General features: G+C 48.6%; 1 protein-coding gene across 1 annotated transcript in view; it reads left to right on the forward strand.

The window, feature by feature from the left end:
• The first annotated feature begins 12,806 nt into the window (after nt 1-12,806).
• The window catches only part of PGR (progesterone receptor), an 83,261-nt gene continuing 75,770 nt past the window's right edge, over nt 12,807-20,297 (forward strand). Inside the window, exon 1 of the mRNA XM_054974130.1 lies at nt 12,807-14,033. Coding sequence (XP_054830105.1) covers nt 12,817-14,033 — 1,217 coding nt within the window. The 5' untranslated portion in view covers nt 12,807-12,816. The remainder of the gene's footprint in view (nt 14,034-20,297) is intronic.

Here is a 20,297-nt window from a genome sequence, read left to right on the forward strand (position 1 = left end):
GTCGTTGAGCAGATCGGTGGTGCCCTCGTTTTACAGGGCTGCCAGGGATCATGTGAAGGCACAGCTGTCCCGGGTTGCCGGGAGAACTGTGCACTTCACATCGGACATCTGGACCTGCCCAAGTGTGCAGCAAGCGTACCTCTCGCTTACTGCTCACTGGTGGGAACCCGAGTCGGTTCTGGGTGGGGGCCGGGGGGAGGTGCCTAGCACAGCTAGACAGGGAAGGATGCGAGACCGCCAGGCCGGCTACTGCAAGGCCTTGCTTCACGCCGAGGTGCTCGACGTGTCCCACACGGCGGAGAACATCGCTGCCACCTTAAGGAGACAGTTGGACGAGTGGATAGGCCAGGGACCCGCCACCGTGGGATGCATGGTGACGGACGGTGGCAAGAACATGAGGGCAGCGGCGCATCTAGTGAGCCGAGAGAGCGTCTACTGTGCCGCTCACAAGCTTCACCTAGTGGTGAGAGATGCGCTGGGGTTGGGCTCCTCGAAGGAACCCGTGGATACCCGGACCCGTGAACTCCAGTTACTTGTCCAGAAATGTCGGAGGCTCACGGGTCACTTCTCGCGCAGCGTGAAGGCCACGCACGAACTGCGCCAGACACAGGTCAGGACAGGTGTGCCAGAGCACGCTCTGATCACTGACGTCAGCACTCGCTGGAACTCCACCTGCGCCATGCTTGAGCGCTTGGTGGAGCAGCAGGCCGCACTCCACGCGTGGCTCTCCGAGCACCGCGGTGCGAGTCAGGTGGGTGAGTTCAACCGGGAGGATTGGCTCACCATCACCCAGACAGTGGAGGTCCTGAAGCCCTTCAAGGACTTCACTGTGGCGGTCTCGTCAGACACGGCGACCCTCGGTCTGGTCATTCCCCTGGTGCACACGCTCCAGAGGAATCTGGCCACCCTTGCAGACCGGGTCGCGCCCCGTGCTGACCTTGTTCCAGCGGTGCGCGCATTAGTGAGAAGGCTGCAGCAGGGCATAGCTGCCAGGCTAACTCCTCTCACTAAGGAAGAGTCATACATGTTGGCGACCATGTGTGACCCGCGCATAAAGGGCACTTTCGCCGAGCGGGACGGGAACCTCACCCAAGCCAGAGACGGGCTCTGCTCTTGGGTGAGGCGCAGGCAGGCCAAGAGGGGACGCCTGTCGACAGGGGGGACGCAAGAGGGGCCCTGCCGTGCGGGTCCCTCTGACGCCCCCTCTGCGCAGGCCCCCCCCGAGGCCACCACCGGAGTGCCGATGGAGATGGAGATGCTCCGGTGGGCCCTCGTCCCCTCTGGGGTCGTGAGGACCGTGAGAGAGGATCCGGCGGAGGCGATGGTCAGGGACTACCTCGCGGAGCCCTGCGAGTCGCTCTCCACCGATCCGCTCAGCTACTGGGCCAGGAAGGAGTCGGTCTGGCCGGACCTCTCCCTCGAGGCGCAGCGGCTGCTCTCATGCCCTCCGACGAGCGTGGAGAGCGAGCGCGTCTTTTCACATGCGGGCGACATTGTCGGCCCACATCGCACTCGCCTTCTCCCATGGAGAGTCGAGCAGTTGACCTTCCTGAAGGTCAACTCTCGCCTCTTCGATTTCTCAGGACTGGACTTCCAGAGTGACTGAGGTGAGCCCAACTTGTGGCCTGCATCCTCTATGAGTCCAATCCTTTGGAATCGCGCTCTCCCCTGTATAAAACCCTGTATATACAGTTAAAACCGGCCAGTAGAGGGAGGGTGGTTAGGAACCAGTGGCAAAGGGAAAACACCCAGCAATTTGAAAGCCCCCCCCCCAGGGTATTCAAAACATCTCCCATCACTGAGACATACCCTGTGGGACCAAATTTATTATGAGAAATAATGCCCCAGAAACATGGATTGCTACTGGAGGGAGAAACAGGTTAGATAGGGATTGCTTAGGTGTTTTTATCAGATGAACTCCTTGTAAAAAAAAATTGTAGAAGAATTGTTGTACTGTTTTTTGCAAGTTGATGTTCCGTTCATGTAAAAAAAAGGAAAAAAAACCAAAAAAAAATGTTGTGATTATGTTTTTTAAAAGTTGATTGAATGTTCATAAAAAAAAAAAACCCAAAAAAATGTTGTGATTATGTTTTTTAAAAGTTGATGTTCCGTTCATGTAAAAAAAAGGAAAAAAAACCAAAAAAAAATGTTGTGATTATGTTTTTTAAAAGTTGATGTTCCGTTCATGTAAAAAAAAGGAAAAAAAACCAAAAAAAAATGTTGTGATTATGTTTTTTAAAAGTTGATTGAATGTTCATGTTTAAAAAAAAAAAAATTTGATGTTAATGTTGGGTTTGCATGGTTGGGGGATGCGGGTAGAGTGGTGGATGGGCACCGGCCAATGATGATCTCTCACAGATGTTCCCAGGTAAATTCTGAGGCTGGTGTGGGGGTGGGGGGAGACCTCTGCAGAACTGCTCCAGAAATACCATTGTCCAGTGCCTTGGAAGTGCCCAGTTCAGCTTTGTGTGTCTGAACTGAAAGCACAGCCACAGGAAATGACATAGGTTCTGCTGGACCCTGTTGCAGTGGTTCCCCCCCCATTTAGTCATGTTATGGAGGGAGAGTTGTATTAGGCTGGTAGTTATGATCATCTTCTGTTTCCATGCCCTGTTGTGCCCGCTCACTATGTAACCTGCTGTAATGTTCAAAACTTTACTGTTTGTCCATTTCAAAAGAAAAATTGTGTTTAAGATTCTCTGATGTGTAGTTAATTGTGTTGTGTTGTGCTATGAGGGACAATAAGTGTAATATGTTGTGATTTGTTGACCACTTGTAATTTGAAAATGAGAAAATAAAGGTTTTTTAAACTTAATGATTGTGTGTCTGTGTTCCCTTCTTTGATGGGAGGTTGGTTCCCAGCATAGGGAACAATGGGGCAGGCTGGCCAGCCTGTTCCTGGGGTACTGGGTGTGGGGCAGCTGAGGGTGGTTTTGGTTCTGAGACGGGCTGAGTGGAGGATTTGGGTCTGTGTGTGGCAGCTGGGGTGGGGGAACTGGGTTTGTGTGGGGCTGTAAGGAGTGGACTATGGGGGATGAGAGCACTGGTTGTCCCTTGTGCCCAAGTAGGCCCCTGCTACTGTCCTGGTGTGGGCTTCCATGCCTCCATCAGTTGCTGGCCCTCCTTTGCCATCTTTTTCTGAAATTTTCCTAGGGCTGCCAAACTCCTGGTTGGGCTTGAGTTCAGGTTAGAGAGAGTAGTTCCCTACAGAGAAACTGGCTGCTTCCAAGGGCAATCTCTTTAGAGGGCAAATGCGGACCATGGATTCTGGGGGAGATCCCTACTCAGATTTTCCTTTCCACAAGTCCCACCCCCAAATTGCCAGTAACTTCCAAGGCCAGAGTTTGCCACCCCAGAGAGATCCCGTTCCCACCCTCTTAGCCTTGGCATGAAAGTTGTAGCCCCCATGGAACGCTTCCAGGTTCCTGATTCCAAGCCCAATGACACCAATGTAAGACAATCCAGACCTCCATCAAAAATGGATTTTAAGTAGCAGTGGGATTGGGCTGCATTTCAGTCATTCACATATCTGGTTGTGTTCCCAAACATTTAGCTTATGTTTTTTTAAATCAGCGTATGGCACTGAAGGACACTTTTAAATGGTTCTAAAAACATTTTTTTATTATGAAGTATTTAATGTGGCATTGATCAAGGGCAGGCCTTTTGGCCAAATGAGCAGTATCAGTACAGTAAAATTTAGACTAAGCTCATAGGAGGAAAAAGCATTCACACTGTGAAGTGGGAAGAAAGTTTCAATTTACATGTACCATGGACTCCGAAAAAGACATGTAAGTGGGATCCAGACCAAATCAGGCCTGCTTTCTCCCTTGAAGATATCAATTGATGATAGTGCTTATGTCACATCATGAGAAGACAAGGTTCACTAGAAAAGACAATAATGCTAAGAAAAATTGAAGGCAGTAGGGAAAAGAAGAATACCCTAGATGTGGTAGATTGACTGCGGTTTGCAATACATGGACAAGGTTTTTGGGATACTGTGGAGCTCAATATAATTCTAAAGTACACCACAAGTGATTTGAATGCATAAAACATACAGACACATACACATAAAATGTATATACCCCCTCCCCACCAAATTAAAGGTTTATCTTATGCCCCGGTTTTCTCCCCCATGGGAACCTAGAGTGGTTTACACATTGCTGTTCTCCCTTGATTTGTTTCACCCTCATCACAACCAGGCTAACAATAGACAGCTGCTCCATGCCTCACATTGGAGTGACTCCACCGATGGCCTTCTTAGTTGTTGGAGGGGGTGGAGGGGGGGGAGGAAGGAAACAACGCACTCCTGCCCACTCTATCTGGGGCCTAGGTGACCAAATTGCTTGGCCTTGGCAAGGAGCCAGTGGTGGGGCGGCACTGGTTCTGGGGCCCCGTCCAGAACATTTGTCCAGGGCCCCAAAATCACGTAGACTGCCTCTGGAAAACACAACACAATTGTTTACTTAGGCTGAGCCAAGAACATCCATCAAGCCTACAAGGCACAGAATCAGAGTCTGCCAGATTCTAGACCAACTCTCTAGCCATTGCACTACAGTGGATATCTAAAAACTGTTCATACCCCCACCAGCAACTTGAACATTTTTCTCCAAAAGGCACAACTTGGCTGGGTCTCAAAAAGGACTATGATGCATGGGCCTGTCAATGCATACTGGTACTAAGGCTCTGGCCGGGGGGAGGGGGGCATTGTGCCAATGCCACCCTGGCTTTGGAAGGGGACAGTAAAATAGAAGAAATAATCTAGCTTCAGTGCCTCCCCCCCTTCTCTGTCTCTCTCTCTCTCTATAATGTGAGTGAAAACATTACTATACCATCACTGAAGCCTACAGGATACTTAGGGTCTGTTCACACACGCATGATCATTTAATGGCAATGCTCTGGCATGATGATGTTTGTTCTAGGAGGTGATGTGATCATCACACAAGGCTGGGGAGCACGCACAATTCACAGCAGGCAGATTTGGGCCACAAGGGATCCTGCTTTGGCCTGTAGGGCCCAAATCAGCCCACTGCAAAGCACAGGCATACTCTCAGGGCAGCCAGATGACATCAGTGACATCACGGCAGCAGCCCCTGGAGCGTACCTTGAAGGCTCATTCACTGACTTTCCCCCTTCGGGGTGATAGGTGAGAGTGGGGGATCCCCCACCAAGGGGAAACGGATCCCTAATTGTGTCTGAGGTTGTGGAAATCAAATGGGTCATTACCTCCATATTGCTTCTGTCTTTGAGGGACTTACATGCACATTATATTTAACTCCAGATTTCTTGATTGTCAAGGAATGCATGTGGTGGGGGGTAGGGGGGAAGGGTGGGAGAAGGGCGGCATTTGGCATGCAAAATGCCACCCCTGGCAAGACAAGCCTCTCCCAGCTGTCGGTGGTAGAGATGAGAGCAGAGCACCCACTTGGGGAGGCCATGAAATGGCCCCCCCAAGTGGGAGCAGGCTGAGCCTTGGTGGGGGGATGGGAGGAAGGGTGGGAGAAGGGCCCCAGAGGGTTGGGGGGGGGATTTTGTTGCTGTGGTTCCCCCCCATTAAGTCATGTTATGGAGGGAGAGTTGTATTAGGCTGGTAGTTATTATGATCATCTTCTGTTTCCATGCCCTGTTGTGCCCGCTCACTATGTGACCTGTTGTAATGTTCAAAACTTTACTGTTTGTCCATTTCAAAAAAAAAATTGTGTTTAAGATTCTCTGATGTGTAGTTAATTGTGTTGTGTTGTGCTATGAGGGACAATAAGTGTAATATGTTGTGATTTGTTGACCACTTGTAATTTGAAAATGAGAAAATAAAGGTTTTTTAAACTTAATGATTGTGTGTCTGTGTTCCCTTCTTTGATGGGAGGTTGGTTCCCAGCATAGGGAACAATGGGGCAGGCTGGCCAGCCTTCTCTGCGGGTGGTGGGGGGGTCAGGGGGGTGGTTGTCTGTGTGCCAGGGCAGGTGCTCTTTCCCAGGGACGATTTGGCACTGCCACCATTGTGGCACCCCTTGTCTGTGCAGAACTGCCCTGGGAAAGAGAGTTTAGGGGTTCCCAAAAGGGGAGGGCAGGCCAGCCTGTTCCTGGGGTTATGGTGGGTGTGGGGCAGGTGGGGGTGGATTTGGGTCTGTGAGGGGCTACTGGGGGGATTTGGGTCTGTGTGTGGCAGCTGGGGTGGGGGAACTGGGTTTGTGTGGGGCTGTGAGGGGTGGACTTTAGGGGCTGAGAGCACCTACTTGGGGAGGCCATGAAATGGCCCCCCCAAGTGGGAGCAGGCTGAGCCTTGGTGGGGGGTGGGAGGAGGGGTGGGAGAAGGGCCCCAGAGGGTTGGGGGGCATTTTGCATGCAAAATGCCACCCCTGGCAACACAAGCCTCCCCCAGCTGTCAGTGGTAGAGATTAGAGCACCTACTTGGGGAGGCCATGAAATGGCCCCCCCAAGTGGGAGCAGGCTGAGCCTTGGTGGGGGGTGGGAGGAGGGGTGGGAGAAGGGCCCCTGAGGGCTGGGGGGCATTTTGCATGCAAAATGCCACCCCTGGCAAAGGAAGCCTGCCTCTTCATTTTTTCCCCATAGGAAATAATGAAGAGAGATCAGCAGCAGCATGCTAACAATATGCTGCTCCTTTGCTTTCTTATGGGGAGGATGGGGGGACCTGCTTTGGGGGGCCATAACATGGCCCCCCAAAGTCCAATCTGTCTGAAACTTGGGTAGTTGTTAGAGAAGGGTTAGAGGAAGGTCCCCACCAATTTTGGGCTTATTTGGTGGGAAAATGCCTCCTCCAGGCGTCCTGAAAGACGGAGGCATTTTCCCAGCAAAAAAACCCGAAAGAATCCCGAAAGAATGCCGAAATAATGCCGAATCCCGAATCCCGAAAGAGATTCTTGTTTCGGCTTTCGGCTAATGCCGGTAGAGAATCTTGTTTCGGGTAATCCCGAAACAAGAAAGCCGAAAGTTTTTTCCTTGCACACCCCTAGGTGGAACTAGTCTTTATTTCCTACTTGGTGTAAAAGCCACTGTCAAATGCCATTTTTGGTTTGGAAAAAGAACACAAGTGAAAGTGAACTCCATCATTCTCCAATGCTGTGGTCCTCCTCCATTATCAGACCCCCAAGTCTGCTTTTCTCCCCTAAATTGCACAGCAGTATTTCCAACCATGGAACTCCTAATATCTGGAGTAGTTTGGTCTAGATTTCCCACCCGTCCCCCCATAGTGGAGTTTGGCAGCAGATCATTAGATCCAGAGGAGTTAGCCATGTTCATCTGTAGCTGCAAAACAGCAAAGAGTCCAGTAGCACCTTTAAGACTAACCAACTTTATTGTAGCATGCCATGCATCTGATGAAGAGAGCTGTGGTTCTCAAAAGCTTATGCTACAATAAGGTGGTTAGTCTTAAAGGTGCTACTGGACTCTTTACTATTTTGCAGATCATTAGAGCAATCTGCTAGTGCAGAAGGCCTACCAGAGACAACAGCACATTTCATCCCATTTTCTGCCTATAGAAAGGCTACATTTTAAACAGTCACCGCCATCCTCTCCAAACATTATTTTTGCATAGTTTTATCATATTCGACTGATAATGGGAGATTTCTCTGAGGTAGACTTGAATGGGAGAAGTTGGAAAAATCTGATTTCTGCTTTGACATCCAGACAATTGGCTCTACAAGGCACTAGTCCTGTTTTGTTGACTATATTGAACGTAATGCCTAAACTTCAGGACCTTGAAGGATGCATTTTTCATGAGAAAAGGTGTTAACCATCATGTGATGTATTCCAGTCCAGTTCGCACCTGATTCACTGCATCCTTGTGTGTTTAACAACTTCACTGCAGGAGGAGAGGGGTTGTACATTTTGGTGAGCAAATCACAGATTTCAGGTTACGCAGAAGTGTATTAAACCAGAAGTGGAGCAAATTGTCCTTAATAAGGCAATTATAAGTAAACAATAACAAAGTGGATTTTCCGCAAAGGTTTCTGTACTGTCCTCCTAAAAAGATATGTGATGTGGGTGCTGGGAATAAGCCCTGTTCTTCCTCAGGTCCAAGGAGTAGAAAGAACACTGATAAAAGAGTACTTTTTGCCAAGTGTGAAGCTAGGAAACACCTTGGCTTGGATTTGAGGATCTGCTAATAGGATCACCCTGTTCTACAAGAATGGATGGTAAAGGGAGAGGCGAAATCCACATGAAACACTATTTACTAGCTTGGAGTGGCCATCTAAGTGCCACCGTGACAGGTACTTTATAGTACTTTATATAACATCCATGAAAGATGTGTCAGGTAGTTAATGGTTCTACAGGTTCCCCACGAAGGATGCTTTTACTAGACATCCTCCCTAAAAACTTTCAGTTCCCTAAATCCATTGAAATAAAAATGAAAGTACAGAAGCAACTGAGCTTTCTGAACCTAGAGATTAGTGAAAGAAATGTGAGACACTAGTCTTTTGAAGGATCTCTTATTTAGTTACTCCTTCGTGCATCCAGAGGGCAAGAATAATTGGTAAAGGGTGATGAGTTGCCCACCTCATTCTACTACATTTAAAGCGCAATCCTAAATAGAGTTACTCCAGTCTAAACCCACTGAATTCAATTGGCTTAGACTGGAGTAACACCGTTTAGGATTACACTGTTCAATTTAGAAACTCCTATATTTATAAGAAAAATCTATACACAGTTTACCAATGTGGTGGTAATATCTTATGTACTGTAATACAAGGTTTTGGTATTAACCTATAAAGCCCTATGCGGACTGGGACCAACGTATCTACGGGACCGCCTCTCCCCATATGAGTCCCAGAGGATGCTTCGATCCAGCGATAAACAACTGTTAATGATCCCTGGCCCCAGGGAGGCCCACCTAGCGTCGACCAGAGGAAGGGCCTTTTTGGTCCTGGCCCCAACCTGGTGGTACGTTCTGTCTAAAGAGACCAGGCCTGGCTGGATTTGTTATCTTTCCGCCGAGCCTGCAAGACGAAGCTGTTCCGCCAGGCATATGGTTGATGCTGGCTAAGGCCTCCCCGCCGGCCGAACAGAGGAAAATGTGCCCTCCTGACTAGATGTATCTACCACCCAGCTGTCTGTTAAACATCTGTGGAGATGACTGGGTGGTGGATTTTCTCGAGAAGTGCTGCTGTACTGTTTTAAATATTTATGTGGTTTTATCTGTATTTTAAAGTATATGTATTTTAATGTATTATATTGTATGTAATCCACCCTGAGCCTGCTGTTGCAGGAAGGATGGAATATAAATTGAATTAAAGAAATAAATAATAAATAATAGGTAAATTGGAAAAGACCTGGGGAGATCCAGATTTTGAGAGCCAGTTTGGTGTAGTAGTTAAGAGTGGTAGGGCTCTAATCTGGAGAGCCGGGTTTGATTCCCCACTCCTCCACTTGAAGCCAGCTGGGTGACCTTGGGGCAGTCACAGCTCTCTTGGACCTCTCTCAGTCCCACCCACCTCACAGGGTGATTGTTGTTGTGGGGATAATAACAACATAATTTGTAAACTGCTCTGAGTGGGCCTTAAGTTGTCCTGAAGGACAGCATATAAATCGAATGTTATTATTATTATTAATCCCCAGTCGGCCTTGAAGCTCATAGGGTGGGCTTGGCCAGTCACTATGAGCCTAACCTACCTTGCAAGGTTGTTGTGAGGATGAAATTGGGAGATGAGGGCCATGTATACCACTCAAGACTTCCTTGGAGGAAGGGTAGAATAAAAAAATCCGATAGTCAAATAAATAGTGCTTACCAGTGCAATCCTATGTACAGTTATACCCTTCAAGGGCATTCACTTCAGTGGACTCAGAATGGTGTCATTCCATTTAGGATTGCGGTGTGAATATCACAATGTGAGTGTAATGTGGCTGATTTTGCCCACAGTTATGATCACACTTGGAGGTGGAGACTCCTGTCAAGTCATAGCCGACTTATGGTGACCCCTGCTGGAGTTTTCAAGGCAAGAGACTAACAGAGGTGGGTTGCCATGGCCTGCCCCTGCATAGCAATCATGGTGTTTGCTGGAGGTCTCCCATCCAATTTCTAGCCAAGGCCGACCCTGCTTAGCTTCTGAGATCTGACAAGATCAGGCTTACCTGGACTATCCAAGTTAGGGCAAAATGAAACCCTACCCTCAAGTTGACTTAGGGCAACCCCTGATGTTTTCAAGGCAAGAGACTAAAAGAGGTGGTTTGCCATGGCCTGCCCCTGCATAGCAATCATGGTGTTTGCTGGAGGTCTCCCATCCAATTTTTAGCCAAGGACAACCCTGCTTAGCTTCTGAGATCTGACGAGATCTGGCTTGCCTAGGTTATCGAGGTCATGACATGATTATATTTATAGAGGATACTTTCACTTCTGGAGAGACCAATGTTATTATAAAGTTTAACTCAATAACCCAATGTACTGCTAGCCTTTAATATTGTGATCTGTTGTTTGAAGGCATACCCAAGAATTATTTTTTTTCATAAAAAAGCATGAAAAATATATAAAAGTTCAAGGAAGATCAGACTTCAGTGGACTTATAGAAGGATGCAACTCTGCTAAAGACTGAGCTGTAAGGTATGCTTTGGTACTTTACAGTGTTCTGCCTCATAATAACACTGGGTCTGTTTATCATTGTTTGAATAAAACAAAGGCATTTATATCCTTAATTATCATAATTAAATCAGACTGTAGATTTTTTAAATGTAGTATATTATTCAATACTGTTTTTATGTTCTTAAAGTAGCAAGGTAAATTTACATCTGATAAGAAAACCACTGGTTTGCATCTACTTCAATTTTACCAAAATTGTCGCCATGCTGGCATGTCAGGCAAGAATAAATTAGCTGGCTGGTGTTGCAAGAGGATTATTCTTGGTGAGAAATGGGAGCAGCCTGCCTCTCTCTAATTTTTTGGGGGGGGAGGGGAAGGAAATCCTCGAATCCCAATCTTGATGACGGTACAAATATGATTGGGGGAGGGGAGGACTTGCCGTGCATGTCTATGCATGTTTACTCAGATATAAGCCCTATTTAATTTAACGGGGCTCACTCCCAAGTAAGTGCTCTTAGGACTGAAGGGGGGAAAGCTTATAGATTCCCCTGCTGCTGAATTGCAGCAATCATCCCATTAGCCCAAACAAGTGAACAGAGAGCTGAAATTGACTAGATCAGACTGCAAACTTTTGGTCCTGTCAGTTTCAGCCCCCCCCCCCACCCCAAGAATGCTTTTAAGTGATGGGTTTTCCTGTGGAAAGGATGCTGCCATTTATTGCTTTAAACATAATAATGCTCATTTTTCATATAACCTTAAAATTATTTTTAAAAACTATGCTTCAGGCATGCAAGAGTGTGTATTTTTTTCCCTGACCGTTGCTATTCAAGAAACATCCAGATGTGTCACAAAAATGTGCACACACACACACACACACAACCTGATGTGACAATGGAAGGTGTACATTACTGGAAAGCAATTGGAAAACAATCTGAACTGCCACAGAACTCAGTTTGACCACGGTGGACCAAGATACATGAATTGCGCACAATCCAATTCGATGAAAAGTGATTCATGTAGCCCTAAAATGAAATTTCCCCCCTACCTTCTTTCACACCTCCTGTGAAATGTCTGACTGTGCTACAAATTGAGATTGGATTTAAACCAATGTAACCGGTATAAGATCCTCTCCAAAGTTTGGAGAGATACCGAAGAGCCAAATCTCCAGGTATTCTGGAATGAGGGAATTATTACACCATTTAAATGATTGAATTTCTTCTCTATTAGATCTGCTTTTATGATTATTTATTGTGCTATCTTGGTGTGGATATTTCATATTAGCATTATTTAGTTACCTAGCACTGTAGCATTTTAGACTTGTTGATTGCAGCAAACTCGTAATAAAGGGCAATGAAATGAAAGGATGAAACCGGTTTGCAAGTCTTTAGTGCCTGCCACCGTAGGCGGTGGAACTCTCCCGGTTGAATCGCTGCCTGCTACGATGACAGTACAAACGGTGCTGGCCCTGCGCGGAAAGAAGCGTCTCCGTCGTTTAATCTGGAGGCAATTGGGGAGGGGGGAGAGGAAGGGGGAGGAGCTGCAATGGGGCGGTCCGGCTCTTTGCACTGCCTTGTAGTTCTGGTTGCAACAGGTCTAGAACCCAGAAGGAACTGACCACGAGGAGGCAGCGCAGAGCCGGCCGGGCCAAGGAGCCCGCAGCGTCCGCTAGCCTCGCCTCGCCTCGCCGGTCCCGTTTGCCAAAGCCGCTTCTCCCCCCACCCCAGCGGGTCGCCGCGTTTGGGATGCCCCCTCCGCCTCCTGTTGCTCGGCGGACCGCGGGCAGGCAAGGGGGCGCGTCCAGGGCAGCTGGGGAACTTAGCCGGGGCAAAAACTTCCCCGGACTGTCAGGGGCGGCGGCAGGCGGAGCTCCGAGGCGCTGGACGGAGAGGGGATCCGGGGACACCCGGCACGCGATCGGACTCTGACCGTTGCTTCGCCTCTTTGCTGCCGCCCTGCGTCGGGATCGGTTTCTTGGGGGGCTTGGGACACTTCGGAGGCCTGGCGAGGTTCGACGGCTGGAGCGGAGCAGCGGCTGGAAGCCTTTTTGGGAGCCTTCCTCGGCGCGGCGTCTCCAGCCGGACCCTTTCGGTTTCCTTCGTGCGGGGTTTTCACCGATCCAAGTTGGGTTGCTCCTCCTCGGCCGCTTGTGGGCGCGCCTGGCGATGTGACTGGGGGGACGCAAACCGTCGAAAGAGAACCCGGGATGTTGACCGAGGCCAGCCCGGCGTAGTCCCCGATCCGCTTCGGTCCCGCTGGATCTGCTGCCTTCCCCGTCGAGCCAAAGGGTCGCTATGACAGAGATGAAGGCCAACGGGGACCCCCGAGCGCGTTCTTCCTCCTCCTCCGATCCCCGAGACGGGTCGGTCCTCTTGCGGGCCCCCCACCGCCCCGATCTGGGCTCCTTCCGAAAGGAGACCGTCGTGGAAGCCATCGACTTATCCCTGGACGGGCTGCTGTACCCGCAAAGCAGCGACGACGACGAGGAAAAGGAAGAGGAGGAGGAAGAGGAGCCCAAGGCGTACCTCCCGGAGGAGGAGGAGGCGGAGGGCGCGCAGGGCGCCTCCTCCCCGACCCGCGGCTCCGCAGCCGACAAGGATGCCCTGGACCGGGTCCTAGACACTTTCCTGGCCCCCGCGGACAGCCCCCCGGCCGCCTGGCCCATCTTCGCCTCGGAGATCCCGGAGCTGATGAACCACCGGCGGCCCCCCGACGGCAAAGCCGGCACCACGTCCTGCGGCCCGGCCGCCCTGCCACCGCCTCCTCCGCCCTGGAAGGCGGCGAAGGACGCGGACGGCGCCGTCTACAAGAGCCCCGCGGGCAAGGGGGCCGCGCCCGCCGACGCCTGCGAGGGCCAGCCGGGGCTGGACGCGGAGGGGGCGGCCGCCGCCAGTAACAGCAGCCTGGGTCCGGGGGCGCCGTCCGCGCCCGCGGAGCTCCTCAACGTGCCGCCGCTGCTGCCGCTCAACTCGGCCTACCTGGCGGCCCGCACGCGACAGCTGCTCGACGGGGAGGAGGAGTTCGAGCGCGGCGGCGGCGCCTTCGGCGGGCCCCCCCAGGCGCGCCTGCTGCCCTCGCCGCCCGAGCTGGCCCACTACCTGTGCGCGCCCAACGCGGGCGACTTCCAGCCCGGCCTGCGCATCAAGGAGGAGAGCCTGCCCGCGGCCGCCCCGCTGGCCCTCGCCCTGCCCTGCGTCGACTACGCGCAGCCCAAGCCCGCCGCCGGAGGCCCCCACGACGCCGCCGCCGCCTCGCTCGAGGCCGTCCTCTACAAAGCCGAGGCCGCCGCGGCCGCCTCCGCCGGTGGCTCGTACGGACCGGTGCCTTGCAAAGTCTCCGCCGGCTGCATCGTGCCCAGGGACAGCCTCAGCCTGCCCTCCACCTCCAGCGCCGCGCCCCCGGCCTTGTACCCGCCGCTGGCCCTTCAGGGGCCGTCGCAGCTCGCCTTTCCGCCCGCAGGCCTGAAAGACTCCTTCCCGCAGCTCTACCCGCCTTATCTCAGCTATATAAGGTAGGAGGGGGGCTCCCCCGCCTCCCCCCAATGTTTGGGCTGTTTTAACACCCCCTCCAGTTAGGGTTGCCAGCCTCCAGGTGGGGCCTGGAGATCTCCCAGTATTACAATTGATCTCCAGGCCACAGAGATCAGTTCCCCTGGAGGAAAGGGTAGCTTTGGAGGGTGGGTTCTATGGCATTGTACCCCACGGAGGTATTCCTCCTTCCCGAACCTCCCCCCCCCCACCCCCGATTTCTGAAATAGGGAGCTCTGACTCTTGAAACCTTGGACCCTGAACATCTGGTTGGTCTCTAAGATGCCACTGGACTCAAATCCTGCTGTTCTATTGCAGACCAGCATAACTACCCACCTAAAACACCAGGATTCATCCCCCACATCTCCAGGAATGTCTTAACCTGGAGTTGGCAACCCTATTTTTAAAAATTTGACACATTGAGGACTGGTTAAAGAACGTGTTGGCGATTCTTTGCTTGTCTTTAAACCAGTGAATTGACTTTAAAAAGTGTGGTGGGATTCTCTCCGTTGGTTGGATATTACACTGTTGTAGTAATTCACCCTTTGGATTTTCTGATGAAAATACAGGAGGTGAATGATTCCAGTAGTGTGATCTATGCATAGATGTGCATATATCCAACCCATATTCACACAGTCCGAATATGGGTGTCCTTTGGTAAGACTTGTGGAAACCTGAAAAGATTTGCTGTTTATTAAGGGACCAGAATGCCTTTTTGAGATCCTTCGTAATACAGTCGGAATTAAAAACATGCTACCTCTGGTTCATAGGAGAGAAGGCCGTCATGAATAGTTCCTCTTTGTTGCTATTAAATTGCTTTGGCATAGTTTAGAATATCTGATCAATGTTGACCAACTGCTTAGGAAACTGACCTACAATTCGGCCACTGGCCCATTCAGCCAAGTGTGATAGGCTACCTGAGTGCTAAACAAAACGGCAATGTTTGCTTGTGACAATGGTGGTGTGCTAGCAAATGGACATTGAGATTGTTCGTGGGCAGATACATGGAGAGCAAACTGAGGCATTGCCAGTGATGGGTGCACGCTATGTCTGTCCATCTTCTCCCATGGGTTTGTGATGCCAGTGTGTCCCGGGGTTGCAGTGGGTCCTTGCATGCTCTGTGTGCTGCTGTTTGGCACACACGCTGATTGCACATCCCTGGCCTGTGATGAGTTCTCCCCTAGACCTTGGGCAGAAGGTTTTACCATCCCTGTCTCCTGAGGTCCTTTAAACAAGAGGTGCCTCTAGTTTAAAGGGCTGACTAATCAGCCCTTTATAGCTTGCAGGTCTCTAAATTGCCCTCTATAAAGCAGAAGAAAGGCTGGACCCATCTTCTTTGCTGTCGATCAGTCAGAAACCTTAATTACGGCTTTCCTGTTTTTCATAGATCCAGAGGAGTTCGCTGTGTTAGTCTATCGTAGCAAAATAGTAAAGAGTCCAGCGGCACCCTTAAGATTTACCAACTTTATTGTAACATTAGCTTTCCAGAGCAAGAGAGCTGTGGCTCTTGAAAGCTTATGCTATAATAAAGTTTGTTAGTCTTAAAGGTGCTACTGGACTCTTTACTGTTCTGTTTTTCATACGTGCCTGCGTGCCGTGGGAGACGGCCTGAAGGGTGCAGTCCTAATCCGGTCTACTCAGGGTCCTACTGAAGGCTACTCAGTGGGCCTTTTCTCAACGAGAAATGTTCTTAGGATCGCACAGTCTGTGGCTGATGTGGATTCGACGTCCTACATTAGCCAGTCGTTCATTTCTACAGTGGGGCAAAATGTACGACATCAAATTGCTTTTGTTAAGCAGTGAAACCGTTTGCTTATTTTAAGGATTACATATAGATTGGGAACACAGACCACAAATGCGTTATAGTTCTGATCATTTCCTAATACGTTATAACTAATGGCCACTGTGTTTTTTTACACAATAATGTCAGAGCAGGTTGTGCAATGAATGCTCTTTTTATTTCCACAGAGTAATTTATCATTGACAGGATCGTTACAGACCAAACCCCTTTTCTGGGGTGTTTTGTGGTCCCCAGAGGTTTTGTGAGCGAATGCAGTCTCTTCACACAATAAGTGCACAGTTCATACCTGCTAGCTTCTAAAATACAAACTGCTCATAAAAATTATGAAGCGATGACATACAAACTTGTATGTATTACAAATCATGTTGTTAGCTAATGCTCAAATAAGTGGTAAATCTAGACTCCAAGAATGATGATTTTTTAAGACTGTTATTACTAAGGTCGATAAAATGTTCACACTTTTTGGAGTTCAGGCTGACCATTCATATTCCACAATCCCCTCTGTTTAAACTGCTAATCTGATAAAGGGAGAATTGCAATTGACTATGGTGCATTAAGATGGAGTAGCAATTGAGTACATAAAAGAAAATATTATATAGAGTAGGTGTGTGGGGTGGGGAGATGCACCACATTCTTTGCCTTGTGACTATTGAATCGTTGTAATCAAGCATCATGGATGCAGCCATTCCAAGGATCTTGCAACATTTAGAAAAATAGTAAACTTCAAAATGAACATTTCTGCCACCAAGGGAATACACTATTGACACCAAAAAATCTGTGCGTGCATTTAACTGTACAACTTGAACTTCCAGCAACTATGCTGTCAAGAGAATTTCAAACAGAAAAATGAAAATGGAAAGGTACCGGCTCTGCCAATAAAATTGGTGTTATTAAATCATACGTGCACCAGGCCAAGGTTATAACAGAGACTAACAGATGCTATCAGTTGGGTCCTACAAGCCTTCTGTTGGCAGAAGTAGATCGTTCCCTGTTATTACTCTTCCCCCAGAAGTCCCCTGAAAAGTCTGTGCTAGGGATCAGGGGACCCGTGTGGACAGCGAGCTTCATGGGACAGGACGGGGCTTCAGGGAGGAGGAGATTCAGGCAAGAATATCCCCCCGCCCCCACTGCATGCTTGTGGAAGGCTGGTAGGCTCCATCTCTGTGTTTATTGATGGAGGATATTGTGACTGAAACATCTTAGAAGCTATCAAAGAGATCTGTCTGCAAAATGTGTTTGAGCCCTGTTCTGATTGAGCGATAGTCCTCGGTTGTGCGTCAGATGAATTCCATTGAAGTCAGCGGAGGTGACCTGTCAGCATTTAATTGGCTTGGAACTCCTTCAGACAGCGATACTTAGATGAGAGGGAAGAGGTGAAAAAATTGTGCTTCCATCCAGCCTGCCATGTTCAGAGGGGAGCAAGACACGTGCACGTGCGAGTGCACATTGAGGAGGTGAGGTTACCGCTGTCGTGTCCTACCTGATACACCAGCTAGCAGAACCAAGTCAGAATAGCTCATAGTTTGGACTACAGATGTGCTACACCTTGAGAACAATGAACGCGGTAACTCTGTTTTAGAAATAAGTTTTTGGGGTTGTAGTGACCTTCACTTCAGGTGAGGGTGAATATTTTTATAAATTATTTTGCTTATTAAGGCTGCAAGTTTCAGTTGATTTAATCAGTGGACCCACTGGTTTAAGTCTTAGCTGATTTTAATCAGCTAGGGACAATTGGAAGTGTTACGGTTGTGCATTTTGAGCGAACTTGGTGGATTTGGTTTTGACATGTTGTAACAGGGAAGAAAAAAGAAAATATGAAAGATAGCCTTTCTTTAGATCAAGATAGCTAGCTGTGTTAGTCTATCTGTAACAGTAGGAAAGAGCAAGAGTCCAGTAGCACCTATAAGACTAACAAAATTTATGGTAGAGTATGAGCTGTGACTCATGAAAGCTCATGCCCTACCACAAATTTTATTAGTCTTATAGGTGCTACTGGACTCTTGCTCTTTCCTACAGCATTACTTTAGTGTCAGATTTTGTATCGTAAAGTGAACTTGTTTCAGTATCTGAAATAGGTACATCTGTTGCAGTTTAAGTAGTATGCAAATATACATTGATTAATCAAAATGCAGATGAATAATCAACTAAATTGAATTTAATTGGTTGACAATCCTGAGTGTTGTGCTTTGCTGATTACCCTCCAATGGATCAGTAGATTATGCTTTCTAATTAGCAAACGTACACTATGAACTTTGTGATATAAAATTAAAAATAATTAAATTAAAAATGCAGATACAGATATCTGTGTTTCTTTTTAATCCCCCATCCTGTGCTTTTATGAATATGCAGAACTTAAAAGATGGAAAAATGGATAGAATGAGGACAGTATTCCCAAAGCACCCCACCATAAAAATCCTAAATCTTAATTCAGAGATTTTATAGTGCCGTACTAAGCAGATTGATGCCCTTCTAACTGCTTCGATTTCAGTGTGGGTTGAAGATTGCAACTCTGTTTAGGATTGTACCAACAGGAATGAAACAGATGACGGGTGTGAAAGAGCAATCTCTGAGCCTCCTCTTCCTCATACATGCATTTGCAAAATTCACAATTGTTGTGGTAGATCTCAAAGAGGCAGGAATGAAATGGTAATAAGAGGAAGGAAGATGACCTGAATGTAAGACCTCTTATAAATGATATGCATCAAGAGTTTTTAAAATTATTATTATTATTGGACATAACTGTAACTTGTGTGCAAATTTAACACAACCCCCCACCCCCTTGGGTGGCATCCCTGGAAAAAAAGACTAATCTTGTATTTAAGTGTATACTTGTTGTAGATTGTTGTATTCTAAGGTACCTCTGCTCATTTCAGGTGAGAGTGGATCCTTGTACACAAAGCAATATACATGCAGGCAGGGCTTTTTTTCAGCAGGAACGCGGTGGAACGGAGTTCCGGAACCTCTTGAAAATGGTCACATGGCTGGTGGCCCCGCCCCCTAATCTCCAGACAGGGGAGTTGAGATTGCCCTCCGTGCCACTGATCTCAACTCCCCTCTGTCTGGAGATCAGGGGGCGGGGCCCACCAGCCATGTGACCATTTTCTCCAAGGGCAACTCACTGAGTTCCACCACCTCTTTTCCCAGAAAAAAAGCCCTGCATGCAGGCTTCACTGAAATTCACGCAATAGCCCTTTCCGGACAGGGTAGCTCTGTGGATCTCTTGGATGTTCTGTTCTTGTAAGGAATTTCTGATTTATGGATACCACTTTATTACTTCCTTCCACTTCAGAACTGGTTATTAGTTAGCCCTGCGTTTGGCAAATTGGCTACTAGCCATGGTGGGTTAAGGGAACCTCCATGTAAAGAGGCAGTAAACCTCTAAATACCAGTGTTGGGAGATAGCATAAAGTTGCCAGTTTGGTGTGATGGTTAAGAGTGGCAGGACTCTAATCTGGAGAGCTGAGGGCCAAGCTACAAGTGACAAATGACACTTGAACGGCAAGTGTATTTCTCCCTGTTCACTTGCGCTCCACTCGATCCACTTGCCGTTCAAGTGTCATTTGTCACTTGTAGCTTGGCCCTGAGTTTCATTTCCCACTCCTCTGCTTGAAGCCAGCTGGGTGACCTTGGGTCAGTCACAGCTTCTCAGAGCTCTCTCAGCCTCACCCACCTCACAGGGTGATTGTCATCAGGATAATAATAACACTTTGTAAACCTCTCTGAGTGGGCGTTAAGTTGTCCTGAAGGGTGGTTTATAAATTGAATGTTATTAAATTGAATGCTGTTATTGCCAGGACCCTATAACCTTCAGGCAGGGGGGAGATCCCGGAGGATGATCTGCATGCGCATGCTCTCCGGCTCTGACCTGATGATGACATTCCAGAAGTGATGTCATCGTGCTGGGGGTGGCTGTGCTTCCATGCTTTGCGTAGGGCAATTCAACACATTTGGGACCTTAACAGGCCCCCCACTGGCATGATGATATCACTTGAGGAAGTGATGTCATCACACCCCACCAGAGTTGCCTGTCAGTGGCAGGTGATTGCTGGGCAGTTTTCCACCTCAAGCTGATTGCCAGTGATCAGCAGGCCATGGAGCAAACCACTGGGAGCGAACCACTGGGAGATTGCCCACCACCGGTGAGCAACTGGGTACCCTAAAGGCCTTGGCCTCTATGTCTTGTTTATTGGCCCACCAGGGCAACTGGTTGGCCGTTGTGTGAAGCAGTATGCCAGACTCAATGGACCACTGGTTCCGCATAGTGCAAATTAGTAATCCAAGGAAAAGCCTTCCCTGAACAGATTGCTTGGCAGTTATATTTATTAGCACTTTGGGACAAACTAGGTATGGTGACAGCAGATGCTTATCTTTAAATGTCCGCCCAATCGCATGCAAACTCTGGTTTGGGGAGGTAGATTTAAGGGGGCAGAAGAGGTTCTTGTAGTCT

This window comes from Eublepharis macularius, chromosome 3 (genome assembly GCF_028583425.1).
Source record: "Eublepharis macularius isolate TG4126 chromosome 3, MPM_Emac_v1.0, whole genome shotgun sequence".
In the NCBI taxonomy this organism is placed as follows: domain Eukaryota; kingdom Metazoa; phylum Chordata; class Lepidosauria; order Squamata; family Eublepharidae; genus Eublepharis; species Eublepharis macularius.